This window comes from Callithrix jacchus, chromosome 4, assembly GCF_049354715.1.
Source record: "Callithrix jacchus isolate 240 chromosome 4, calJac240_pri, whole genome shotgun sequence".
Lineage (NCBI taxonomy): Eukaryota > Metazoa > Chordata > Mammalia > Primates > Cebidae > Callithrix > Callithrix jacchus.
In genome coordinates, this window is record NC_133505.1 from 42833181 (window position 1) to 42857050 (window position 23870).

The 23870-nt window shown below is 52.3% G+C and overlaps 1 protein-coding gene across 2 annotated transcripts in view; it reads right to left on the bottom strand.

Annotated features, from left to right (window-relative positions):
• Positions 1-18488: 18488 nt before the first annotated feature.
• ILRUN (inflammation and lipid regulator with UBA-like and NBR1-like domains) overlaps positions 18489-23870 on the bottom strand; it is a 110609-nt gene continuing 105227 nt past the window's right edge. For both annotated transcript variants that reach the window (XM_035295363.3, XM_008994291.5), the window contains one exon: positions 18489-21783. In XM_035295363.3, coding sequence (XP_035151254.1) covers positions 21748-21783 — 36 coding nt within the window. In that variant the 3' untranslated portion in view covers positions 18489-21747. The remainder of the gene's footprint in view (positions 21784-23870) is intronic.

The window sequence follows — 23870 nt, forward strand, 5'->3', positions numbered from 1 at the left end:
ATCTCACCCTCCCCCAATTACTGCCAGAGTTTAAGGCGATGCAGACTGGCACTCAGCAGGTGCCAAGCACTTCAAAGGCTTTTTTTTTTTTTTTTTTGAGATGATGTCTCGCCCAGGCTGGAGTGCAGCGGCGCAATCTTAGCTCACTGCAACCTCCACCTCTTAGGTTCAAGCAATTCTTTTGCCTCAGCCTCCCAGGTAGCTGGGATTACAGGCACCCACCACCATGCCAATAATTTTTGTATTTTTAGTAGAGATGGTGTTTCACCATGTTGGTCAGGCTGGTCTTGAACTCCTGACCTCGTGATCTTCCCACCTTGGCCTCCCAAAGTGCTGGGATTACAGGCTTGAGCCACCTTGCCTGGCCTCAGAGGCATATTTTCATGACCTCGGGTACACACTGGATTAACCATAACCCTTGGTTTATGACACACACTCCCCAGGGTCCACAAGTGGCCACCTCTTAATTTTTAATAATATAATGGATACTGGGAACCCACTGGCAACCCAAGATCACGATTATTACCAGAAATGTCACATGTATCACAGCTCACTTATTTTTCTCCACAGTCTTATAGTTTTGGGTCTACACTGTCCCCATTTTACAGAAGAGGAAATTGAGAGTTCAGGGCATCTTCTCTGCTGGACGATGCTGAGATGTGCTGGGCACACTCTTTGCACCAACTCCTCCTGCTCTGGGCTCCAGGCAGACAGAATCCTGAGGGATGATATCATCACATGACCTCCACTGCATCTCATGTTCTGAAGCCCCTTTAAATCCCAGCCAGCCCCTCCCCACTGCAGGACCCCACCTTCCACAGCCCTGACCCGTGGGGTGAGGGGGCCCCAGGGAGGAGCCTGCCTGGGCCTCCCCTGGCCTCTCTTCACCCCCCAGTGACCTCCCAACCCTGCTCAATGAGACAAGAGCTTGGTGCTCCTAACACTCTCATGTCTTCCTTATAGGTGGTGTCCAAGAATAAATAAAAGTAATAAATGAGGGCCAGGTGTGGTGGCTCAGGCCTGTAATCCCCTAATGCCTGTAATCCCAGCACTTTGGGAGGCTAAGGCGGAGGGATAGCTTGAGGCTAAGAGTTTGATACCAGCTTGGGCAACATTGTGAGACTCTCGTCGTTACATAAAATTAAAAAATAAATTAGCCGGATGTGGTGGCATGGGTCCCAGCTACTCTAGAGGCTGAGGTGGGAGGATCATTTGAGCCCAGGAGGTTGAGGCTGTAGTGAGCTATGATCACTACAGAGCAAGACCTTGTCTCAAAAAAGAAAGAAAGACAAAATGAAAGGAAGGAAGGAAGGGAGGGAGGGAAACAAAACAAATCAAATTAATGAACAAATGAGCCATGCATAGTGGCTCACACCTGTAATCCCAGCACTTTGGGAGGCCAAGGCGGTGGGTCACTTGAGGTCAGGAGTTTGAGACCAGCCTGGCCAACATGGTGAAATCCCGTCTCTACTAAAAATACAAAAATTAGCCGGGTATGGTGGTGCATGTCTGTAATCCCAGCTACTCGGGAGGCTGAGGCATGAAAATTGCTTGAACCCAGGAGGCGGAGGCTGCAGTGAGCTGAGATCACACCATTGCACTCCAGTCTGGGTGACAGAGTGAGACCCTGTCTCAAATAATAAATAAACAAACATCTGGGAAAAGGCAACAATTGGGCATGAAAAAAAAAAGAAAGAAATGAATGAGGATGGTGAAAGTGGGAAAGGGACATCAAAAGAAAAAAAAAATCACCACATGGCCCTGAGCACTGGGGTGGGGAAGGAAGGTAGAATCAGTGTTGAAAGACGCCCCTCTGCCAGCCGCCACACTCAGGGAGCATTTGTGCCCCTTTGGCTGTGTTGATCTGACCCGCTGATCCTACTGCCCTTGCCCTGTCCCTGGCCTGAGTCTTGCCCCTCCCCCATGGCAACTTCTCAGACAGAGGTTGCAGTGAGCTGAGATTGTGCCACTGTACTCCAGCCTGGGCAACAAGAGCCAGACTCTGTCTTGAAAAAAGAAAAAAAAAAAAGCTATGGAATTTCACACACACACACACACACACACACACACACACACACAAAATCCCAGGGGCTCACAGACCGCCCCCCCAGTGGAAGCACTTTCACAGTCCCCGTTCTGGACAGTGGGTAACGTGTGGGCTGGACTGTTGGACTCCTCTGGCTCACAGCACAGTGACATGCAGGAGGTGTTCACTATGTGCCTATTTCAACAGATCAACAGATACTGACTTATTGGACGAAGGAAAGGACAGCTGGGGGGAACATGCGCTGGATCAAGTCAGAGTCAGGGAAAGGGAATGGAGGGTGAGGTGGGGGCCGCCCCTCTGCTAACCACCTCCCATGGCTCCCACTGCCCCGTGAGAAAGCACGAGGAGTCTGTGGGGCAGGAAGGCCCGTGTGATCCTGCCCCGTCACCCATTTGCTTCACTTTACAACCATGTGCATTGGTTCAACCCTAGAGGCTTCCAGCAGCTCTCGCCAAACATTGACTTATTCTAACATTTACTGAGATGTTCTAGGCACCGGGGATACAACCGTCAACAAAACAGGCTCTGCCGTCACAGGCTGACAGTGGCTCTTGCTTCCAGACTTTTCTGCACGTCCTTGTACTCGTCTTCAGAATCCAGCGTGGGCATCATCTGTAAGAAGGCTTTCCCGATCCTGCCATACTTGGGACCCTGGGGTCACAGCACATATCTGGCTTTTTTTTTTTTTTTTTGAGACGGAGTCTCGCTCTGTCACCCAGGCTGGAGTGCAGTGGCGCAATCTTGGCTCACCACAACCTCTGCTTCCCGAGTTCAAGCGATTGTCCTGCCTCAGCCCCCCAGGTAGCTGGGATTACTGGCATGCGCCACCATGCCCAGCTAATTTTGTATTTTTAGTTGAGACGGGGTTTCACCATGTTGGTCAGGCTGGTCTCAAATTGCTGACCTCAGGTGATCCATCCACCTCAGCCTCCCAAAGTGTTGGGATTACAGACATGAGCCACCGCGCCAGCCATATCTGGCATTATTAAGCAGTCCTTCTTGTCTGACGGCCTCCTGATCTGGGAGCCCACAGGGAGAGGGCTCTGTCACACATGCCTGGCATCCTTGGACCCCAGTGCAGAGCCTGGCAGATAGCTGTGCATGGATTGAAGGAATGGACAGGATGGATGGACTTTGCTGGGGCTGGGGTACCAATGGGGAAGCAGGAGGTGAGTGGGGCTGGGGCTTCGGTGGGTCTGAAGATGTCCCTGAGGAGGGCAGAGGGTGTGGGGTAGGTTCTCCTCCTGGTTCCCATGTGAGATCTGATTGTCTTGGGCAACAATGGACACAGGCTTGTGGGAAGGAGGAGGATCGGGGAGGGGTGACGGAGAATAGGATTTGCTTCCTGGTGCGGGGTTTCCTGGAACCCACCCTGGGGTTCCAGTCAGGGGCACCACTCCCCTGAAGTGACTCAAGCCATGTGGGGTGGGAGGGGTGAAGGGGAGGAGGGCAATGCAGACCACCGAGTCAGGCCCTTACCTCCCTGGGTGGTGACTCCTATCACTAGCTCCACAGGACAGGCTGAGACACGACCCGCCCTGTGCAGACCCCAGGACAGGCTCAGAGAGTCAGGGGTCTGCCTGAAGTCACACAGCAGGGGCAGGGCTTGACTCACAGACTGATGTTTTTACTCCCGGGCAGCACCTGCCTAGCTCTACAGGGCCAGGAAGGGGGAGGGCTTCTCTGAGGGAGGGGCAAGCCAGGCCTGCCTGTGAGGGCACCACCCCGGTTGGAGAGAAGCAGGGGCCTAGCCCAGCTGCCCAGCGTGAGGACAGAGGGTACTAGTGGTAGCAGGAACAGGACAGAAGGCTAGTGTGAGGAAACCCATCACCTCTCCTCCCCGCACTGTCCCAACCCTACAACGGACACCCCAGCCCCTTCAGCTGCCATCCTTAAGGAGGGGAAAGGAGGCAAGGAGAGCGAGGACGGAGAGTTCAGGGGGACCCCGTCCTCAGGTACATGGGAACTATGAAGGTGGGAGGGGCATGACTCCCCTCCCCAGAACTGTAGCCCTCAGAGCCCAGAGGAGCCTCAGGCTCAACCTGCGTAATGACTCATTTCACAGGGATGTGGTGGAGGCCCAGAGGAGAGAGGCTTGCTCGAGGTCACATAGCATCGTGTCTGTTGAGGCTATGGAGTGTTTTCCGGGTACAAGGCGCTCTTCCACTTGATTCACACAGAATCCTCCCCACAACCCTATGAGGTAGGTGCACTACTATAATCCCTCTTCTACAGATGGGGACACCGAGGCACAGAAAGGTTAAGGAGGTTGCCTGAGGTAACACAGCTTGTGAGTGGGGCAGAGCTGTCTGGGAGCCCAGGCGGCCAGGCTCCAGAGCCTCGGCACAATCCCAGGCTTTGGTGCCTCTAGCTGGAGTCACCAGGTAGGACTTGGTCTCACCTTGGCTTCTGCCTGCTGAGTGCCTGCAATTTGGTCCTTCATGATCTCTGTGTCTTTATTAATAATAAGTATAATAATATTACTATTTGAATTTATCGAGCCCTTTCTGTGGTACAGGCACTGTGGACTCACACTTTTCTACATATTACTTAGTTCTCATAATAACCCTCTAGGGTAGGTATAATACCCCCATCTGCAGATAGGAAACAGGCAGAGAGGTTCACGAACTTGCTTAGGGACACACAGCTAGTAAGAAACAGCCAGGACTTGAGGCCAGCCAGGCCGTGACTCTGTCCTGCCCGTACAGGGGCCAACTTGGATGAGGGGTCCCAAGGTCAGTCAGTCCCAGGAGGTTGTTCTGTCCAGACCCTTTCTCCACTTTTGAAAACCTTCGCCATTTGTGCCCTTCACTGCACCCGGGAGCCCCACATGACCCCAGAAGCTACCGGCCCCACCCCCGGCTGGTGACCCTTGAACTCTTCTGCCCGCCTGACACAGCTTTTGCGTCATGTCAGAGAAGCTAGGATCCCCGCGCCCAGTCTGGGACGCAGTTGGCAGCAGCTGCAGGAAGCAGGACCCACCCAGCTTCTCGGGTGTCACTCAGAAACCTCCCAGGTGTCACTACCTGGCAGGTGAGGAAACCTCACACACCACACCACCCTCCTCGCTCACCCCCTCGCTCCCTCACTCACACAGTCATTCATTACTTCCTTTTTTTTTTGAGCTGGGTCTCATTCAGCCACCAAGGCTGGACCACAGGGGTGCAATTGTAGCTCACTGCAGCCTCCAATTCAAGTGATCACACAATGCCACCTCAGCCTCCCAAGTAGCTAGGACCATGGGTATGCACAACCACACCCGGCCAGTTAAAAAAATAATTGTGTGTGTGTGTGTGTGCACGCAGATGGGGTCTTGCTATGTTACCCAGGCTGGTCTTTAACTCCTGCGTCAGCCTCCCAAGTAGCTGGGACAGCAGGTGTGAGCCACTGTGACCTCGGGAGGTCATGGTCTAAGGAGCTGAGAACGGCATCTGGCACCGGGCAAGTGTCAGGGAAACAGGGACAGGGATAGACAGGAAGAACTCCAGGAGCGGGAAGAGGGGCCATGGTGGGGGTCTGAGAGGCTGGGAGGAGAGGCAGGCTGGGAGCCAAGCCTTGGAGAGGAGTGAGGACGGGGAAGGAAGAGGCATGTGCTGAGCGTTTCTCACCTGTGAGGCAATACATGAATGAGGCAGGGTGGATAGACAACTGTGACCTCAGGAGAGACCCTCCGTCTCCCCAGGCCTTGGTTTCCTCAGGCACAGAGACAACAGCACTGACCTCTGGGTTGAAGATCAACCTTTGCAGGAACACGTGGACAGCAGAGAACAGATAGTGAGTGCCGGGAGGGCTGGGGAGGCCTTGTATCGCCTGCTGAGTCCTCACAACAACCCATTTTAGAGACAGAAAAATGGAGGCAGGGCAGGGGCTACGCAGTAGCAGAACTGACTGGCCTGCTTCACCAGGCGTCCTAGAACATTTGGGGCCAGGGTGGGTGGGAAGCCTGGGGATCAGAGATGGTGGAGCTTGAGGCCTCCCTTGGCAAGCCTCGTGGTAGGCAGCCCAAGAGCCTGCACCAGAGGGGTCAAAACCCAGCTCTAGCAACTGCTGTGTAGCCTCAAGTTCCTTTTCCTCTTTGGGGTCAGCCTGGTCTTCTGAAGGCCAAGAGGTTGTGTTGGGCAGTCTGTCACTAGGTCCCTGGTCGGTGTCCCCCACAACATGCACACAGGCAACCTCACTGTGGCGAAGCCCCCGCCTGTCCCCCACAGTCTCCTCTCCATCACTGTCCCCAGTGCACTGGCACGTCAGGCAGGCTGGATAGCTCTGCACATACGCTGTCTCATTTCATTTGCACATGCCCTTGTGAGGAAGGTCTCATTTCTCACTTACCGATGAGGAAACTGAGACCCAGAGAAGGTAAATGGACAACCAAGGCCCCTGGAGAACAGGTGAGTGGCCAGAATGAGAAGCCAAAGTCTCCCTGTCCCTCCTCTCCCAGGGTAGGGAGAGGCCATGGCTAGTGGAGGCCATGGCTGGCTTGTCCTTCAGCCCCCACAGTGGGAGGGAGGTTTCAGAACGGGGCACCTCTCACCCTGCCAGTCGCCCACACACTGGCCAGAGCTGTTCCACATGGCTGGGATCTGGGGCCTCTTGTGCCATCTTTCCCTGGGTCAGCCTTTTCTCACGATGGGCTGCATGAGTGTATCCTGAGTTGGAGCTGCTATCTCTCTGCACTGGTCCATGAGCGAGCTTTTCTGGTCTCCTCCAAGGAACATGAGCCCTGCCTTCTGGGAGGCCCCATTCTCTCTAGGTGAACGTCAACCTCGCACTGATCCCAGGTGGTGGGTGCTCCTGCACTTTACAGGTGAGGAAACTGAGGCAGAGGGGAGGTTTTGTTACCTCTTGGGTGGCACAGCACAAAAGCAGAGAACCACGTGCTTGACTCTCTCCCAACCCACATGAAACAAAGGGAAACAACAGCAGACAGGAGTGAAATGTACAGGACAGATGGAGGAAAGCAGAACGCAAGAGGAGACGAAAGCCCCAGTCCCTGTGACTGAGGTGTGGGCAGATGGTGGTCAGGGCTGAGGCACAGGTCTCCTGGGACAGGCTTTTGATCCGCTCTGGGTCCCACTCACAGGGCACTGTACCCAGCCCACCTCCAACTCCCTCACCAGCCCTGTTGTTCCCATTGCACAGATGGGAAAACTGAGGCCCAAGCTCCATCCTGCAGGGTCCTCAGAAAAGAAGGGTTGGGCATCTGGCTGAGGGGACAAGTGAGTTCCTAGAGAGCCAAGAGGAGAGGACACCAGCCCTGCTGGCCTGGGACCTCAACCCCCCAGGCTTCCTGCCCCTGCCCACCCCAGGAAAGATCAGCCCTCCTCACTCATACAGTAGCGGGAGGTGGTGAGAGGACAGAAGGCCGCCCTTCAGCTGGGGCCTCCCAAAGCATCCTTTCAGCCCTCACAGCTAGCCCAGGAAGGGGCTGCTGAGTTCTTATCCCCATTTCAGAGGGAAAAACTCAAGCTCAGAGAGACTGACTTGCCCAAGGTCACACAGCTGATTGAAAGTGGGTCAGTTTGCTTTTCCAGAAGAGCAGGACCAGAGAACTGAAAGAAGAGAGAGGAAGGGGGATGAGGAAGAGAAAGGCAAGAGGCTGGTCAGGTCTCAGGACCTCCCAGCTCCCTGCCCAGACTGGCTTTCCTCCCCCTTCCCAGAAAGGAGGAGCCCGCTCTCAACTGCTGCCCCTCACACCTGTTCCTGGGCACGAGGCGTCCTTCAAGGGGAGCCCTGCTGCTGTGGTCTCCAGTGGGGTGTGGCCTCCTGGGAGGGGCTGAGGAGGGGCTGTTTGTTCCCGGGTAGGCCAGGTTCAGGGGTGGCTTTATGGTGCCATCTGGAAGATGAGGCCTGGGCGGGCCTCGCTGGCACAGGGCCAGGGCAGGGAAGGGGGCACTGGGCACAGTGGGGAGCTGTCCCCCTACCAGCTATTGCTTGGCCCCCAGAGGAGGGTGGGGGCCTCAGGTGAGCCTGAGTCCAGCATAGTCTGACAAAGACCCTGTGAAATAGGAAGTAGCTCCATTTCATGGATGAGAACACTGAGGCCCAGCAGATCAGTAAACTGCCCAAGTTCATAGCTGGCCAGCAGTGGAACTGGTACTCAGGCCAGGAACAAGAGACATTAGAGCCTACCTACCTCTCAGCACTGCCAAGCATGGGTGCTGGGGGCAAAGGGTGGGTCTGGGGCAGAGGACCTAGCCCAGACACCCTGAACCTGGAGCAGGGTCTCATTCTCCTCGGCACTCTGTTTCCTATACTGTAAAATGGGGATAATGTACTACACCTTCTGGACAGATGAGAGAAAAATTGAGATTATATTTGTGCACACTCTCAGAGGGATGGACAGCAGTCCCAGGGATGGCTGTGAGGACGTGAGAGAGGGCTGGTGCTTTTTATCATGGGGATGTATATGATACCTGCACAGTGCTCACTGCTGCCACGACGTCCTCACTCAACATTCACGACCCATGGCTGCAAGATCTAACCCCACCACCCCACACCCACAGCCCCCTTCCGGGGCGGGCGGGGGGGTTTGAGCAAGTTACCTCCCGTCTCTGAGCCTCAGTCTTCTCAAGGGGCAGGTGGGGGTAAGCATTCTCTCTGGACTGTCCATGTGAAGCTCCAGGGAGTCCCTCCTGAGAACACACATGCCATGTGCACATGAGGTATTATTACGTGATAACAGCGCCAACACCTCAGTGAGTTCATTCCAACCCCCTAAAGCCCTCAGGGATACTGTGTTCAGAGACAAGGTCAGGAGCAGCAGAACTTGCAGGAGAGAATTCGGGGAGCCAGCCCATGTCCTTCCTTTCTCAGCACTCTGGGCGGCTTTCTCCACCAAGAAGGCTGCTCAGAGTGTAGTGGCTGTGTCCTGGGGGTGAAAGGTCTGCTCCTCTCACATCACCAGTTTAGGTTTAGGGCTGGTTTTCCTCCAAGCCTAGACAGCTGCCAGGAGGGCCTGTCCGGGGAATTGCATGGGGGGGTGGGCCCTGCCTGCCTCCCCCATAGACCTTGGAGTTTACCACTTATCTGCACGCCTGTGACCCAGGCCCTAGGGAAAACGTGAGGGGGACCACAGTCCTGGACCCAGCAGCTCCTCCGAGCAATCCTGGTAGTAGGGCAGGACTCCCCCACACCCTGGGATCTCTCCTTCCTTCTCCAGGCTTGGGATGGGCCCCAGGCTGAGGACCTCAGCCCCTGACATCTGGAGTGATCCATCTGCGCTGTGATCTGAGGGGGTCCTCCCTTGCCCCTTGAGGGTCTACAGCCCTGGGCTTCTGGACCCCTTTCCTCAGCGCTACCTTCAGAGCACATATCTCGAGTGCTGACTGTGCGCCTGGTGTCCCTAGCCACCTGCCTCATCTCTCCCAGGCGACGCTGTTCATCTTGTTGGCACTTAGAAGGGTCTGAAATGATCTTCAGGTTTGGTCTGTATCAATGGCATCATCTTGCGGGCGGGGACTGGGCCTGGCTTGTTCACTGTTGTCTCCACTGTGGGCAGTGCTGCCCCTCAAATCAGCTTCCTGGAGAATCCACACCTGCTCCTGGTCCCTGCTGAGTAGGAGGGGAGGGGGGCAGCTCGCCTCCCCTGTGATGGATGCCATAGGTTGGTGTTCAGTGTTCTCCACCCTCCTCCTTTCACTTGAGCAATCCTGGGGAGTTCCTGTTACTGGCAACCCCAGCAGGTTAGATAATGAGCTGCAGGCTCCTTACCTAGCTGGTGTGGGGTGAGGGTAAAAGGCCCTAGAGGTGGAGAAAACAGCTCTCGGTTTTTAGCTCTGGGGTGAGGTTTTTAAGGCCAGAGATGGAAGAGTACAGGGCATGTGTTGGGAAGAGAGTGCTAGTTGCCTCCTCAGTATCTGTTTGGGAGGCCGATGTGGGCAGATCACTTGAGGTCAGGAGTTTGAGACCAGCCTGGCCAACATGGTGAAACCCCATGTCTAAAAAATACAAAAAGTAGCTGGGCATGGTGGTGCATGCCTGTAATCCCAGCTACTCGGAAGGCTGAGGCAGGAGAATCGCTTGAACCTGGGAGATGGAGGTTGCAGTGAGCTAAGATCGCGCCATTGCACTCCAGCCTGGGCAACAGAGCAAGACTCTGGGTCACACACACACATACACACACACACACACACGACAGAAAATGCTCAGATGTCCATAAACCATGCCACAGTCTCCCCTAGTGCCACTCTTTTTTTTTTTTTTTTTTTTTAAGACATGTTGGCTGGGCTGGTCTTGAACTCCTGACCTCAGGTGATTCACCTGCCTTGGCCTCTCAAAGTGCTAGGATTACAGGCGTGAGTCACCGCGCCCGGCCCCTAGTGCCACTCTTAACCAGAGGGATTAGAGTCCTGGACTGAGGCTGTGGTGGCCCTGGGGTGAGGGTGGCCAGGCTAGAGGTATTGCTGTGGAACTGTCAGGCTCTGTGTCCACACCACGAAGGTGGTCTGTGGCTCCCTACCTCTGGGGAGGGATGGCCACAGAGGCTCCCCTGCTGGTAAGGACAGGCCTGGGAGGACAGAGAGCTCAGGTGGACAGGGCAGCTTTTTATCTAAACCCCACATCATGTGGGTGAAGAGACAGCCCAGAGAGGGTAAGTGGCTCCTTCAAAGTCACACAGCACTAAGGGCATGACAGGTGACCAGAATCTGTACCAAATCCATAGTTGGCATCTGAATACAATGGACACCTGCTTTTTTGTTTTGTTTTGGCTGTTCTTCCTGAAATGCTCTTCTCCTAGATATCCACAATGATTGCTCTCCTCAGCTGCTTCACACACCACCTTAAACACCACCTTTTCAGTGAGGACCTCCCTGACCTCTCAGTTAAAGTCGCACTCCCAGCCCGATGTGGTGGCTCACTCCTGCTGCTGGGGCTCTGGGCATGCTCTAGATCTTGACCTGGGCAATGGTTAGGTGGGTGTGCATAGGAGAGAGGTCATCAAGCTGAACCTATAAGTTCTGTGTTTTTTACTGTTATCGAAATCATACCTCAATAACAAGGAAAAATTAGTTCTTACTTCTGGAGGTTGTGAAAATGGAATAGAAAGAATGTAAACTATGCCTGAAAACTAGAAAAATGTAACTATGCAACTAAATAGAATGTAACTAAAATAGAATATAAACTATGCCTAAACTATGCACACATTCACACCTTAGAGTCATTTTGAAACTTTTTCAAAATGACTCTAAGGTGTGAATGTGTGCAAGTGTGAATATGTGTGTGTGTGACCTTCTGTGTGGTTGGTGTGAGATTACGTGACCCTGTGGGCGTGATGTGTCTGTGTATGAACTCAGGTAAGGAGTGTGTGCCCAGGTATATGTAGATGCACATGTATTACATGTACCTATGTCCCCATGTGAGCAGTGCATAGAACTGCACAGCTATGCTGGACTACATGCCTGTGAATAGCTGTGTGCATGTGCAGGTACAGAGGGTTCTGTTCTCTGAATCCACATGTTCTATGCAAGACAGAGCCTGAATCTCAAGCCAGTGGCCCTGGGACCCAGCTGTGCTCCTTACATGAAGTAAAGTAGGGGCTGTCTAGCAGCAGGGTGTACTCCCCTCATCCCCTCACCCAGAAGAAGCCGGAGACTGAAGGCCTGGATAAAGGTTCCCAGGTCCCGCTTCCTTCTCACAGCTGCAACTTCTCAAAGATGCAAATTACCCTCTGCTTCATGCAAACCAGTCCTGAGAGCCAAATCGTTGCTTCCCCTCAGGCCCAACCACTACCACTATGATTGGACCCCACTGGACCCTAGCTGCCCAGCCTGGGGACGGGAGCCAACTGGAGTTGGTTCCTGTTTCCCAACCAGTCACTGATATTTTCCCCCCGCTGGGTTGCCTTGGCTCTCCCTACTGGCTCAGGTGCTGTGGAGAAAGCCTGGGTTAGGAGCAGTCCACAAAGACTGTGGGACTCTGGGGAAGGCAGTGCCATCTCATCTTTGGAGATGCTCTGAATGGTGACTGTACCATCCCAAAGTACTGGAGCAAGGCCTACCTCTCCCAGACCCTCCTGCCTGGCATATCTGCTGTGGGCCTCACTCACAGGACCTTAGCCTACCTGGATTCCCTATTGGGGCTCACTTTTCCCATTTCCTAGGTCCTGTCTCCCCATTAGGGACATGTGTCTACATCCGCCCTGGATGATGTACATTATGGGACCCAGTAGGGGTCCAACACATATACAGATTCCCTCCCAACCCACCCTGACAACTCCCCCAAACCCGCCACCTCTTTGCAGGCATCCCTGACCCCAAACCTTCATCTCTATGGCCAGGAGACCCGGGTTAGAGTGTGCTCAACTATCAGGAAGCTGAAATGCGTGGGAGAGCAGTGGGAGAAAGCAGCTGAAAAAGTGAAGAGGGCTGGGTGTAGTGGCGCACTGTAATCCAGTGCTTTGGGAGGCCGATGTGGGAGCCTGGTCAACATAGTGAGATCCTGTCTCTACAAAAAAAAATTTTTAATTAGCTGGCTGTGGTGGCATGTGCCTGTCGTCCCAGCTACTTGGGAGACTGACAGAAGATTACTTGAGCCCAACAGGGTGAGGCTGCAGTGAGCCATTTTATGCCACTGCACTCCAACCTGGGGCGACAGAGACCTTGTCTCAAAAACAAAAACCAAAAAAGGGAAAGAGACAGCATGAAATCAAGAGCTGGAGGTGTTCAGAGGGTCTGGGTGCTGTCTGACACCAGCGAATATCCTGTTGGTGGTATGCAGCTGTGGCCCTGGCTGTCATTTTGAACCTCTGTTTTGATTCCAAGGTTCCTGGTTCTGGTACTGTCACAGGTCCTTGTTGACACCTGGCTGCAGATGTGTTGGCCTCTGTCCTCCACTCTCAGAAGTGGTAAGCCACAGTGGCCAAAGCAGTTCTCAGGCATAGGTTTCTGGGCTATCATTGTTTTTACCCACAGGTACATCTGTGACCCCCACCCCTCTTCAGGACCCCCTGACACTGCCTGGGGTCTGAGCTGAGCCATTTGAGCTGTGTGGGGGCAGGGTCCACCTCCAAAAATCAGGTCAGTCCTGCACAAGGCAGGTCCCTAGTCTCTTCTACATGTTTGTTCTTCATTCAGCAAGTGTGTATTGACAGCTCACTGCATGCAGTTGCTGAGTGCAGCCTCCTCTCCTTAGAGTAAATTAGATCTCCTCGACCCTCTTCCAGGATAGTCCTTTCCTGCATCCTGTATCTCAACTCCTACCCCAAACCAAGAAATATTCATAAAGCAAGGGTCTGCTGCAGATAAGAGCTGTAGTCTGGAGAGAGGTCCCTGAACAGGCTACAGGTTTTTTGGATTCTGCCTCCCAAATGCCCAGTGTCCCAGTCCCTCTCTTTGGGGACCTAGGCCTTGCCACATCTGGCCAGTCATATTAATATAACAATGGTCACCCCATATTGGGTACATACTATGTGCCAGGTATATTATGCTATATACGTATATGATGGTTTTAATTCTATACCTCTGGGGTAGAAACTATCCTCATTTTACGGATTAGGACATTGAGATTCTGAAGCCTACATAAACTGACCACAGTCATGTGGCTGATAAGCAGCAGAGCCTAGATTCGAACCCAAGCTCAACCACCTGAGTGGAGAGCAGAAGCAACACTTGCCCTGGAGGAGTAGGAATTTGGGAAACCCTTGCAGAGGCCAGGCCAGGGCAGCGTTCATCCTTTCCAGGTGAGGCCTGGGCCCTGTGGCGCCCTCTGCTGGCCACAAACACACCTCCACACCAACTGAGGTGGCCACGTTCCTAGCACTCCAAGGACCACTCATGCTCCCACACGTGGTTCAGGGCAGCCATAGCCTGAGGCAAGGATTTCCTCACAGCTCAGCTGAAACACCTCTCTGGCCCTTGCTGTGTCCCACTGCCCCATGATTGGGGTGGGAATGGGGTACAGAGGGGGATGCCTTGGCTGCTAAGAGGCACTGAGCCGTGGCACCCCAGCCCATCAGGGATCCAGGGTGGCTGGATGGTTGGCCAGGGCTGGGGCTTGGTGCAGGTGAACATGGCCCCTACAGGGCTTCTCTCCTCAGGCTGCAAGGCAGTCCCTCTTTCCCAGGCTTCTCCCTCACAGCCCAGCAGGAGGAATTCCTAGGACCTGGCTCCAGGGCTCCAGACTGTCCTTGGGAGGAAGGACCACAGGAGTTAAACTAGGCCCCACTGGGGCTTTGGTTCCACTCCTCCATGCCCTTGCAGCCTGGCTCCTGGGTGGGGCCACCCTGGCCTGGACAGCATCCCATCTCTCATCCACTCCACAAGCATCTGCTGTGACCAGCAGGGAGTGGATGGCGGCGCAAGAGTGTTAGGAAAAGGACAGGAATGGCCAGGAGAGATCAACTGCAGCCAACAGAGCTCTGAGTCTGAGGAGGGGTCTTCTTGGTCAGAGAAGATCCTTGTGGGAGGAGTTGGGGCAAAAAGTAGGCTTCCAGGGAGCAACAGATGAGGTCTAATGTTTCACTCCTTTGATGACCTCAACCAGTGCTGAAGCTTTAAATTCCACCTCCCTCTGAGAACTCCCCCAAGCCACCCCTGAGCTGCAGCCTTGTATATTCATGCGGCCAGTTGTGCCCCTTCTTTGGATGCCTGCTGAGCATCTCACACTGGACAAATCCAAAAAGGATTCCTGATTTCTCCCTCAAGCCTGCTCCCCATGTGGTCCTGCCTCTTAGGTAAAAGTAACTTGTCAATCTAGTAAGTAGGTCCTAGTAGCTTGGGCCCAAATCTCAGGGGTCCTTTCTCTCTCTGCTCATCCGCTACATCTAACCCACAGCAAACGCTGTTGGCTCCACTTTCAGAACGTAATGAGGATCCAACCACTTTGAACCTCCTTCGCTGTCACTCCCCAGGAAGCACCTTATTAGTTTCTCTCCATCTGCTCTTTCCTCTACAGTTTATCCTCAACACAGCAGCTAGAGGGGTATTTTAAGGTATTCCAGGTGTGATCCTCTCTCTGCTCACAAACCTGCAATGGCTCCCATCTCACCCAGAGTGAAAGCCAAGGCCATTTGAGTCACCTCAAGGCCCCACACAATCTGACCACCTCAGGGCTCTGACCTCATCTCCTGCCCCTACCCAGAACCTCTGCACCTGCTGTGCTCTGCCTTGACGTTCCGTTCCTACTCCAGGTATTCAAAAGGCTTAGTCTCTGCGTGTTAACCAAGCCTTCCCTAACTGTCCTGTATGAATTAGTGATCCTCTCTCCCTCATCAAAACTCCTTTTTCTCCATAGTACCTGTCACCTCCTGACATACATTTGTGCTCCATCTACTCCACCAGAACACGGCTCCATGATGGCAGGGGTTTTTGTCTTTTTTTGGTTACTGCTATATCCCAAGCACCTGGAATAGTGCCTGGCACATAAATTATGTTAATTAAGTGAATGAATTAACAAAGTGCCAAAGGGCAAGGGCGGCAGAGCTCTCCCAGGCCAGTCTGGGGCAGTAACTGGGAAGCTCCTATTCTCTGAGGCACTGATCTCCTTTCAGCCTCTCCAGTACAGGGCCCTCTCCCATCTTCCTGCAGGCTGTTTCTTCCATCCTCCTCCCATCCTCCCCATTCTTCAGGTCTCAGCTTCAGTGTCATTTCCTCAGGAAGTCTCCCAGACACGCTTGAACTAAGTTAAGGTCTCCTACTTCATGCTCCCCAAGGCAGCTGCCACTTTTTGGGACTCCAGACATTTAGAGGAGTGAGTTGCTCACAAACTGAGTACCAGGCTTATCTGCTTTTGATTGCCTCATCTGGACAGCTGTGGATTAAATGTGGTGATTCATATAAGAAAATTGTTTAATAGGAACTGATCAATAATGGTCAGGCAAAATTACCACAATTACAATGGATGCTCAGACATCTGTTGTTTGTGACAGAAGGGCAGCACACCAGAAATAATGGCTAAGCCGAAAATCGCAGCCTGAATTAACTGTGGGAAATGCTGGGGAACCACTGCCCACATTTTAAACATTATTGTTCCCAATGACCTCAGCTCCTTCAAGTCCTAGTGGGCCTGGTCAACACACCCCTGGCTAGAGTCCCACGGGCTGGGTAGATTTTCGGAGTGTGGGGTGGGGGCTGGACATCCTGTGTGGTTGGAGGACAGCAGCATCCATGAAAGCTTGCTAGAAATGTAGCATCTTTCCCCCTTCCCTAAGACCTATTAAATCAGAATCCACATTTTAACACATTCCATTGCCCCAGATCACAGTGTCTCAGAACTAAGGGCTAAAAACTATATATATATTTTAAGTTTCAGGTTCTTGTTTCTATACTAATACATCTTCAGTCAGTCATGCTGACTGGCCAGAATCCATTCTGTGAATACCCTTGACCCCAAAACTCACATATAACCTCTCCTATCTCTAAGCCATCTTGCCTGCTCCTTCCCCATTTTCAAAATCTATGCCATGAGTGCCCTCAGTGCCTATTCTCTTGGCAACCAGATAGGGCTGGGCACAGCAAGAGGTGATGTCTGGGAAATGGCTGGGTCACAGCAAGCAGGTGGCCTTCTCAGGAACCTGCGTGAAAAGGGCCTGAGGGAGGGACCTTCTCAGGAACAGGGTGGGAGCACCCAGATACAACCTGAGCTGAGGCACAGAGAAGACTTTAGAGTGCCTGTTTGCTCTGCCAGGAGGGCTGGGCCCAGACCACTGCAATTGCTTGCCTACCATCTCCCAGACTCAGCTAAGAGCCCCCTCCCTGTCACCCAGCCCCCGTGGGAATGGCTCAGGCCAGGAGCTACCATAAACTAGCTCCTTTCTCCCAGGGCCTGGTGACTCCCTGACAGGTTACAGCCCCAAAGACAAACAGATTCTGCCAAGCAAATAAGTTGGTTCAGCAGTGGGGGTGTCAGGGAAGGCCTAGGAGTGGGTCTGAGCTGCCAGAAGACCCAGGTGAACTGGGGGGTGGGCTCCCCTGCAGAGAACAAACAGCTGTGGGCACCTGCAAGGAAGCAGAATGCAGGTACACTGTCACTTACCCCAGGGATCTCTGGGCCAGTCTCCCAGGCTCTTTCACTCTGGGCTCTGTATCAGGCTGCTCCCTGAGAAAGAAGAATCTTCCGTTCAGGCCCTCAGGGCAGGGAACCAGCTCTTAGTGGCGCTTGTTTCTTTCATACAATCTGTGACCACAGATTCCCTTACTGAGTGACCTATAGAGAAGCAGCCAGGGAATCCTTCCCCACCCAACTCTTGTCCCCTAGGATCCCCTGGTTCACGGCCATCATTTAGAACACCCAGCAATAGAAGGAAACCCTGTCTCTAAATCAATAAATAACAGGGCATCCAGACATGCGTCTGTAATCCCAGCTACTCAAGAGGCACAGGTAGGGGGATCACTTGAGCCTGGGAGGCAGAGGTTGCAGTGAGCTGAGATCACGCCACTGCACTCCAGCCTGGGCAACAGTGTAAGATTGTTGCACACACATAAAAAAGGACACCCAGCTTTGCCAGGCAGGGTGATGGACAAATATCGGGGTCTGCAGATGAAATGTTGGCTCCTCAGCTAAGTGAAAACACTGCTAGCATCTGGAGGCTAAAGATCCAAACCTGACTCATCCATTAAGCTGTGAGACTCAGGCAACAGCCCTTTCACTCACTCTCTTCAACACAAACCGGTGATGATATGACTGAGGACAAACCTGAGCTCTTAAGAGTACTATAGTACTGCATCATATTTGCCAATTAAGTTTCTTTCAGGCTGACTCCTGGGCAATGCAATCTGACCACTGTGTAACATTCTCCCCTCATCTGGTTCCCTGTCAAGGTAAACACACTATCTCATGTGGAGTGGGTTCCAAGTCCATTTGTCAATTGCCTGGATTGTGGTCCCTACCTAACTCTCAGGTTCCCAGTCCAGCCTACCGAAACCTACCTAATCCATAAAAAGCTAGGGATGCCCTGAGCACCCAGGAACTATACCAAACCATGGGAAACAAGATGCATTCTCTCTTCTAAACCCGGGATGGTAAAAACCCAGCTGGGAATAAGGTGAGGGTCCCCACCTCCAACTTGTCTGCTTTCCCAATAGGAAGACGCTGTGATGCTCTGCCTTCTTCCTGTACGATTCCTGAATCTGTGTTGTCTGCTAGTCATCACAAAATAAGGCTCAAACAATGCTTGCTGGCTGATCAGTGCTAGCTTGGCTGATATTTCTCGTGTGCTGGGGATACAGTGGCGATCAATAGAGGCATGGCACCCTGGTGATCTACAGGCCATTTGGAGGCAGTTTCATTACCTTCCTGGTCACTGGGCAACAGAAAGGATAGGAGTTCCCATTATAAACCCAGGACTAATTTCCTAAACATAAATGAACCTTAGGGTCTCAGTTTTCCCATCTGCCAAAGAGTAAGGACCAGAGACCAAATATTCCACATCACAGAGCCATTATGGGGCCGTGCAAGTTTACAGGAGGCTTGAGGGTGCAATAAAACCGACACACATGAAAACAGGTTTTTTTTTTCTTTTGGTGTGTGTTAATTTAATCATACAAATATTCATTTACACAATAAGGAAAAACCTCCTCATCTTTATCTCCTCCTAGGCACCATGAGGCCCCACCACAAACATCCACCCAGCTTGCTCTCTACACACACCACTGTCCAGGTGGGAAGGGCAGCCACTGCTGCTCCTGCATTCACCCAAGGAAACAAAGGAAAAGTACCGCGAGGCAGGGTGGGGTGGGGTAGGTAATCAGCTTGCACTTGAGCCCTAGCAACCCTGCCATTCTCTCCTGCTGGGCTCAGATTGAATTTGGGGAGGTATTTATTCTCATGCCCATTTCCCACCATGGCCACCTTCAGGCCACACCAGCTGTTTGGTGAGTTTCTCTCCAGGCTGGAAGTAACTTTGATAGACTTAAGGTTACAGCCAGTCCTTATAAAGGAGAGGCTGACTGTTTCTTGTAGAAAAATGCCCCAAACTCAACTGTCCTCATGGCAAAAAGAAAAAAGGCATGCACACGTGCACATCCATCCACATCCACACACACCTCACTCCATGCACACTGACAGATTCTTCCTAAGTCTGAACCCCTCTATCTCCCCAACTGGGTTCAGACCCTATCACCTAAGCATGGTGTCTGCCTCACCTCCTGGGTACCAGACACAGGTGGTCCTGCCCAGAGGTGGCCTGCCACTTGAAGTTTCTAAGAAGAGCAGGGACTATTGGGACTGAGAGGTAGCCACTGCCACCCCACTAGGCAGGGGAGCAGAGAGGGGCTCCTGGCATTGCTCTGAACTCATACCAGTGAGGGGAGAGAATGAATGATACTGATACCCTCCCTAGGCTGGAGAAGTCATGGACCCCTCTGCTTGCACTCCAAGACTTGCACTTGCTCTGGCCCTCTGCAAGGAGCTCACCTCGCCTCCAAGGATGTGCACAGAAATGTTTTGTTCTTGGGAAGGGGGAGAAGGTACTTGGGATGTTTAAATTGCCAAGTGAGGTTGCCTAGCAGCAAGAGGAGAGCAGGATGACTCTGGCAGGCTCAGACCCACTGATGGGGGCCCATGAAGCCCCTGTTGGGAAACTGGGAAGGGGCACCCAGTGTTGGACAATGAGGAAGTCAGGAAAGCAGGGGTTGTAAAGCCTCCCAAGGCTACTAAGCAGTAAGCACAGCTAGGCATGCATGGGCTCCAGGGTGGCAGTGTCTCAGGAGACTGGTACCAGCAGCAGCAGTCTGGGCCTAATGAGGCCCTCACACAAAAAGCCATCCTAAGGCCTGTGGTGTGGGCACCTGGCAGGGACTTCCCTCTGCTCTGCTAGGAAACGGAGCACTCCCATGTGCTCAGAAAGTAGATGCTCCAGAGTAAGCTCTAGTCAGGTCCCAGACCCAGCTGCACCACGCTTCTCAGCAGGCTGGCTCCACCCACCCCCAGGGCTTCTCCAGTGGAATAAAGTTTATGCACCCTTTTATTTTTTGGGGGGTGGGGAGGTGAAGAGGGAATTTCACACAAGCTTTTCTCCCACAATCAAGCTTTAAAAAAACAAGAGTCTCAGAAGAGGATGAGGAGGAACAAACAACACACATTTTTTGGAACTCAGACACCCAGACGGAAACAGGCAGGCAGACCCTCACCCACACCCAGGCTATATGACTCCTTGCAGCCACTCATCACCTGGTCTCCCTGCCTGTCTCACACCCTCACCCACCACCCAGCTGGATAGGGGTGTGGTAACAGGCAGGTGACCCTGCAACAGCACCCTGGATCCATATCCTTGGCTCTCAAACCAACTAAGACTTGAGGAAAGGAGGGGGGTGAGAAGAGAAGAGGGACTTTGCATATTCTTGTATCTTTGGCAGACAGCTGTTCTAGCCTGGTTCAAGCTTCCCATGGAGAGATCCACATCTCAACCTGCTCAGAATCCACAGGATGCCAGGGGGGGCCACCTGCCTGAGTGAGGAGCCAGCCAATCAGCCTCTTGCTTCGGCTGGGGCTGCCACTTTCCAACCTCCCAGCCAATAACCAAGCATCCTGGCAGGGAGGCGGGGCTGTGGAGGTCCTCTCATTTCCATCTAATTGTGGTCTCCAAGATCAAGCAGGCAGTGGCTAGCCCTTCCGCATGACAAATTCCCCATCTGGGGTTGTATTTTCATACCTTAACAGCTCAGCCTCCACTAACAGGCTGTGAAATTATCACAGAGGACAACTGAAGGAAAACAGGGAAAGGAGTTGTGTGACAACAGAGAAGCATGGGCTGCCTTCAAAGCTTGCCTGCTGCACACCTGCTGGCAAGTTGCACCAACACCCGTGCGTGCACACGTGGTGCATACATATACCCAGCACCGAGGCACTGTTCCCAGAGCAAATGGGAAGCCACTGCATGAAGAATCCAAAAGAGCAGTAAGCATAATGGCATTTCTCTCTGCCAAGAGAAACATGGAAGAAAAGCAATTTTAATTGTTACAAGGGTATGCAGAAGGACACCTCTCGGGCTCAGAAAATCCCACGTCACCCGAGATCTATCCTCAAGGCTTCCTCTGCTGGCCACACAGGGAAGTTTGGTCTTCAGAGAGGTTCTGATGCTAACAAGCCACAGGGTTGACAAATACAAATGTCAAAGGTGTAAATCAACAGAAGATTAAAGAGAAAAGAGGAGGAAAAGGGTGACAACTCATTGGCTGATGCCATTAAAAACAAACGGGGTCAGAGACTTCTGGAGTCATGTGGCACAGCAGATGTACTCCTGTAGCACTGATCCACAGAGTCCTCAAATATGCCATGCCAACTTTGTACCTGAATCTCTTCCAGAGCAAGCACTATTCTATAAAGAATATGTTATCCCTTATTTAAAAAAATAAAAGTGGGGAAAGAGGGGAAAAAATTAGCATGTGCCCAAAACTACAACCTCTCTGTAGGCAAAATAATTTTTGTTTAAAAAGATGGCTTTTTTCCCCCATTTTAAACTTCTTCCCCCTTCCCAAGTGACCTAATGACTTGTTAGACTGATGCCTATATAAACAAAACCCGAAGTGGCTGCATGGATTTCTTCTTGGTAGCCTCAACACCATTCCTGTGATTCAGCATTCACACATGCATACTGAGTTTACTCAAAACTAGTCTGTTCTGCTTCTTCCTCTTCTTCCAGGATGAGAGGGGGTCAGAGCCAGGGGTCTGTGCGATGTGGTCTGCAATCCAGAGGAACCCCTTGCCCTACCCCCCAAAGTCAGGCCTTCTGTCTTTTGTTAATTTTTCTTCTTGCTGACACCCGTTTAAGACTGGCCGAAGGGGTAAGGCCCATGGAGCCCCTGGAAGAGAGTGAAGATAGTCAGTGATGGTAGACACAGCAGTGCAACTTGACAACCAAACCCAGTGCAGGAATCTATGGTTCCCAGTGAGTTACAAGGAAGCCCCAATGCACAGACAAGGCCTGAGGGTCTTTGCCATACAAAACCTCAGCAGGCCAAAGATCAGTACATTTCAAGTTGCTAAGCTTCTCACTGAATCAACCATCCAAAGAGGGGGAGGGTGGAGAGATAACTCCCCCATCTTTCACATGGCAGATCAGTCGATGCCAACCTTCTTCCACCCAGGTCACAAGGCTTTCCTATTTCCTTCTTGACAAAAATGTCTCAACCACTCTGCTAAAGATTCTCCTATGCCACTTTATGCACCTTAACTTCAGATGTAAGGCTACCACTAGCTAACTACACATGTATCAGCAAAAACACTGTAGCAGAAATAGCAACTACCTGCTTAGCACCTAAGTCTCAGGCACAGTACTAGGGGCTCATCCTACATTGCCTTTAATCCTCACCTCTCCCCTAAAAGCCAGGTGAGTATTACAACACCTATTTCACTGACACCCATTTTACTGCAGAGACTAAGACTTGTTCAAGGTCACGTGGTTAGGCCAGGTGCGGTGGTTCACACCTGTAATCCCAGGACCTTGGAAAGCCAAGGCAGGAGGATCACTTGAGCCCAGAAGCTTGAGACTAGCTTGGACAATATAGTCAGAACCCATTCCTATAATTTTTTTTTTTTTTTTTTTGAGACAGAGTTTCGCTCTTGTTACCCAGGCTGGAGTACAATGGCGTGATCTCGGCTCACCGCAACCTCCGCCTCCGGGTTCAGGCAATTCTCATTCCTCAGCCTCCTGAGTAGCTGAGATTACAGGCATGCACCACCATGCCCAGCTAATTTTTTATATTTTTAGTAGAGACGGGGTTTCACCATGTTGACCAGGATGGTCTTGATCTCTTGATCTCGTGATCCACCCGCCTCACCCTCCCAAAGTGCTGGGATTACAGGCATGAGCCACCGCGCTCGGCTAATTTTTTTTTTTTTTTATTAGCCAGGTATGGTGGCCTATGTCTATGGTCCCAGCTACCTGGGAGGCTGAGGTGGGAGGATCACTTGAACCTGGAAGGTCAAAGCTGCAATGAGCTGTGATTGCGCCACTGCACCACTCCAGGCTGGGCAACAGAGCAAAATCCTCTTTAAATTTAAACAAAAAAATCACATGGTAAGAGACAGAGCCAAGATTCAAAACCAAATTTGATGGACTATAGTATTCCTTCTCCCCGCCCTAGCTCCCTGGCCACATATTAAGGTTTATTCCAGCTTGCCAAAGGCACTTGCTATGCTGCTTGGCTGAGTGGAAGAGTCTTCACAGTCTTGCTTCCCCTTTTAAGAGTAAGACACCAAGATGTGCCAACATCAAAAGCAGCTACACAAACCATGAACATGCTGGACCATGACGTGTGCTTCCTCCCCAATCCCTGCTTTTCGTTTTTCCATACAAAGCCTCCCAAAACCAGAAGTATGTCTCTAGCTGCTCAGTAGTATCACTAAACAAAAAATCATCACGGAGTTGATTTGGGGAATAGACAGGCCAACACCAACGGCGCATCCAGTAGTAGCATCTAACACGTTCTCTTTAACCCTCACAAGGAGACAAGTATGATCTCCAAGCTCAGAGAGGTGAAGCAACCTGATTAAGGGCACAGCACTGGTGAGGGAAGCAGCTGGCGTTTGCCAAAATGCCACATGGCTGCCAGCCCGAGCAAACCATGCCTCTAGCAGACAAGCTATGGTTCCAACTGTCTCAGCAGCAAGAGCATCCACCCACTCAAGCAAGTGTGGGCTGGCGCAGCAAAGGGCTCTTAGATTCCATTTTGCAAGGCCTGGTAGGAGGGTCACATACATCAGAGGTATCAAGTTGGTGCAAAAGTAATTGCAGTTTTTGCCATTTTTTTTCCCCCCACCACCACCGAGACAGAGTCTTGCTCTATCGCCCAGGCTGGAGTGCAGTGGTAAGATCTTGGCTCACTGTAACTTCCACCTCTCGAGTTCGAGCAATCCTCCTGCCTGGGCTCCTGAGTAGCTGGGATTA